The sequence below is a fragment of the Catharus ustulatus genome, chromosome 1 (assembly GCF_009819885.2).
Source record: "Catharus ustulatus isolate bCatUst1 chromosome 1, bCatUst1.pri.v2, whole genome shotgun sequence".
NCBI lineage: Eukaryota > Metazoa > Chordata > Aves > Passeriformes > Turdidae > Catharus > Catharus ustulatus.
The window spans coordinates 911,850-915,124 of NC_046221.1; the positions used below are offsets into that span (position 1 = coordinate 911,850).

General features: G+C 58.1%; 1 protein-coding gene across 1 annotated transcript; it reads left to right on the top strand.

The window, feature by feature from the left end:
* The first annotated feature begins 277 nt into the window (after window positions 1-277).
* On the top strand, window positions 278-2,810 carry LOC116994115 (zinc finger protein 628-like). The gene is made up of 3 exons (XM_033055570.2): window positions 278-459; window positions 563-688; window positions 1,096-2,810. The coding sequence occupies exons 1-3, from the start codon at window positions 423-425 to the stop codon at window positions 2,454-2,456; spliced, it is 1,524 nt and encodes a 507-aa protein (XP_032911461.1). The 5' UTR covers window positions 278-422; the 3' UTR covers window positions 2,457-2,810.
* The last annotated feature ends 465 nt before the right edge of the window (window positions 2,811-3,275 follow it).

A 3,275-nucleotide genomic window follows, 5' to 3' on the forward strand; every position in this document is an offset into this window, starting at 1 on the left:
TGGTAGAAGAAAGCAGGAACCTGGTGGAGGAAAGCAGGAGCTCAGTGGAGATAAATTGGAGCCTGGTAGAAGAAAGCATGAACCTGGTGGAGGAAAGCAGGAGCCCAGTGGAGATAAATTGGAACCTGGTAGAGGAAAGCAAGAACCTGGTGGAGGAGAGCACTAGCCCAGCAGAGGAAAACAGGAGCCCAGCAGAGGAAAACAGGAGCCCAGCAGAGGAAAACAGGAGCCTAGCAGAGGAAAACAGGAGCCCAGCAGAGGAAAACAGGAGCCTAACAGAGGAAAACAGGAGCCTAGCAGAGGAAAACAGGAGCCTAGCAGAGGAAAACAGGAGCCCAGCAGAGGAAAACAGGAACCCAGAAGAGGAAAACGGGAGCCTAGCAAAGGAAAGCGGGAGCCCAGCGGAAGAAAGTGGGATCCTGATGGAGGAAAGTGGGAACCCAGAGAACTGCAGCACATGTGAGTGCCTGACAAATCCTGCTGCTGTTTCAAGGGGTCCTGGATCCCTGCCCTGTTCTGAGCTGTTCCTCACCCACTTTTATCACTGCTCTTGCCCTCACAGCACTCATCCCTCTGGAAGGCACTGCTGTCCCGGCGGATCTCAGCCAGCCGACCCCGTCCCTTCCCTTCCTGCTCTCCGTGTCCTGTTGGAAAGCTGAGGGTCAGGACTCTTCTTCCCCTGCAGCAGGTACTGGGGCAGAACTTTTATCCCTCCTTGGTGGGGCCACAGTTTGTGGGGGATCTGTTGAGCCTCACTCCAGACCTGGGGCTTCCAATAAAGGGCAGCAAATTCTGTTACCAGCCCTGACACCGTTTGGGATAAGGCACAGCACGGCATGGGTGCACCTGCCCAGACAAGCCCCAGGGTGGTTGTCAGAGTCCCCTGTCCCCCTGGGTGATGTTGGTCACCTCAAACTGCTCTTGGGATGTCTAGAGGGGTAAGCTGTGGCTGTTCCTGGCCTTTACACAGTCTAGAGACTGAGCTGGAGGAGGAGAGCAAGGCTGGGAACAGGGTGGGAAGTGAAGGAGGGTGGGAGCTGTTGATGCCTTAAAACCATGTGGAAAAATGATGTTTGGATTCTAAAAAATTCCCAGGAGATGCTGAGGCAGGGATCCCAAGGGAGCTGCCACAGGAGGAAGTTGCTGCAGAGAAGCTGTCGATGCCCAAAACACCCTCTAAGGGTTCGGAAGAGGACAAGGGTCTGGAAGAGGAGGCTGTTAAAGATTCAGGGAATACTGGCCAAGATCTGGTGGCCAACACTCCTGAAGAACCAGGAAAGGAGGTGATACCAGATGTCCACAAACAGGCAGAACAGGCAGATCCCAGCCCAGGGGAGCCGGAGAAGGATTCCTGTGTGGGCCGGCCGGCGGCTTTGCAGCGAAATTCCGCCAGGGAATTTTACTCCTGCCCCATCTGCAGGAAAACCTTCCTGTTGAAGATCAACCTCCTGATCCACCAGCGTGGCCACGCCAACTGGGTGCCCTATGTCTGCGTCCACTGCGACCGCAAGTTCATGTCCAAGAAGAAAATGAGGCGGCACCTCCGCGCCTGGGCAGCCAACGGGACGTGCCAGCCCTCGGAGCCCAGCCAGGTGCCGTGCTCAGCATCCCACTCCCAAGCCTGGGCAGCTAATGGGACGTGCCAGGCCTCAAAGCCAGAGAAGTGTCCCAGCAGGACACCGTGCCAAACATCCCAGCCCCAAACTTGGGCACCTAATGGGTCCTGTCAGCCCTTGGATGCAAAGGCATGTCCCAGCCAGGGGCCGTGCGCAGCATCCCAGTGCCCAACATCCCAGCCCCAAAACTGGGCACCCAATGGCTCCTGCCAGCCCTTGGATGCAAAGGCATATCCCAGCCAGGGGCCGTGCTCCAGCCAGGGGCCGTGCCCAACATCTCAGTGCCCAACATCCCAGCCCCAAACCTGGGCAGCCAACGGCACCTGCCAGCCCTCAGAGCAGAAGGAATGTCCCAGCCAGACCCTGTGCCCATCCTCCCAGCCACAAGCCCCCAGCAGGGACTGTGGCACGGTGTGGCAGGATCCTGGCCCTGCCAGGTGCTCACTGTCACCTGGGAAGATGATGTACACGTGCAACGAGTGCCTGGAAACCTTCTCCAACCAGATCTTCCTGACGGTGCACCAGCGCCGGCACTCCGGCCACCACCTCATCCTGTGTCCCTGCTGCAACCGCAGCTTCACCTGGGTGTCGGACTTTGTCCGGCAGCACTGGATGCACATGGGTGTCCGGCCCCACCAGTGTGGCATCTGCCAGAAGACCTTCAAGAGGTTCTCCCACCTCAAGGCACACCAGAGGATCCACAGGCGGCAGGAGCAGCCGTTCACCTGCGCCAACCCGGTGCCCGTGGTGGCGGCACCCGCGGCAGCAGAGGGGGTGGGAAGCCAGGATGTGACTCCCCAGGGATGGGACCAGGCTGTTGGACCTGCTGTCGGGCCTTGAGGTGTCCTCCTGACAACAGGAAGCTGCTGTTGGACCTCAGGGTGTGCTCCCAGGGATGGGAAGCTGCTGCTGAAATTTGAGATGACCTCCCAGAGACTTGAAGTGACCTCCCAGGATGCTGCTGACAGACTTTGAGGTGACCTCCTGGACACAAGGTGCTGCTGACAGACTTTGAGCTGACCTCCCCAGGACAGGAGGCTGTCTGAATTTGAGGTGAAGAATGGGATGCTGCTGCTGATGGGCTTTAAGGTGTCCTCTCAGGAATAAGATACATGATAAACTTTGGGGCGTCCTCCCAGGAATAAGATGCTGCTGTTGAACCTTGAGGTGACCTCCCAGGAATGGGATGCTGCTACTAAACCTTGAAGTGACTCCCAGGGATGCAATGATGCTGCTGGATCTTGAAGTGACCTCCTGGGGACCAGACGGCACTGTCAGACCTTCTCCCCCTCTCCCTCTCCATTTTCTGGCTCCCCTGCTCTGTGTGGGGATGGGGGCACCTGCCTGGCCCATGTGAGGGGAGCTCCTTGTTCCCAAGCCCTGGTGGGGCGGGTGGGATGCTGGGAGCGGGTCCCTTTTCTGGAGAGTGCCAATAGATGCTGTAGAAACCAGAATGCTGAACGTGGATTCTTTGAGGGGGCTCTGGGAGGGTCCTGATGGGTGGGCAGCACCAGGAATGGGATCCATGGGATGGAATGATGGAAGAGTGAGAAGGGAACACTGGGTGGGAGGTGTTACCTGCTGCTGGGGGGCTGCAGTCCCAGTGAGATGGGGATGGGATTTGGGGTCTGGATGGGCCTCTGGGAATGGCATTGGAGG

Bases quoted from the DNA above. Each gene is read 5' to 3' on its own strand.
- LOC116994115 (XM_033055570.2), top strand. From the start codon at position 423: ATGGAGGAAAGTGGGAACCCAGAGAACTGCAGCACAT. The intron at 460-562 runs GTGAGTGCCTGA...TTGCCCTCACAG, and splicing joins CCCAGAGAACTGCAGCACAT to CACTCATCCCTCTGGAAGGC. The intron at 689-1,095 runs GTACTGGGGCAG...AAAAATTCCCAG, and splicing joins CTCTTCTTCCCCTGCAGCAG to GAGATGCTGAGGCAGGGATC.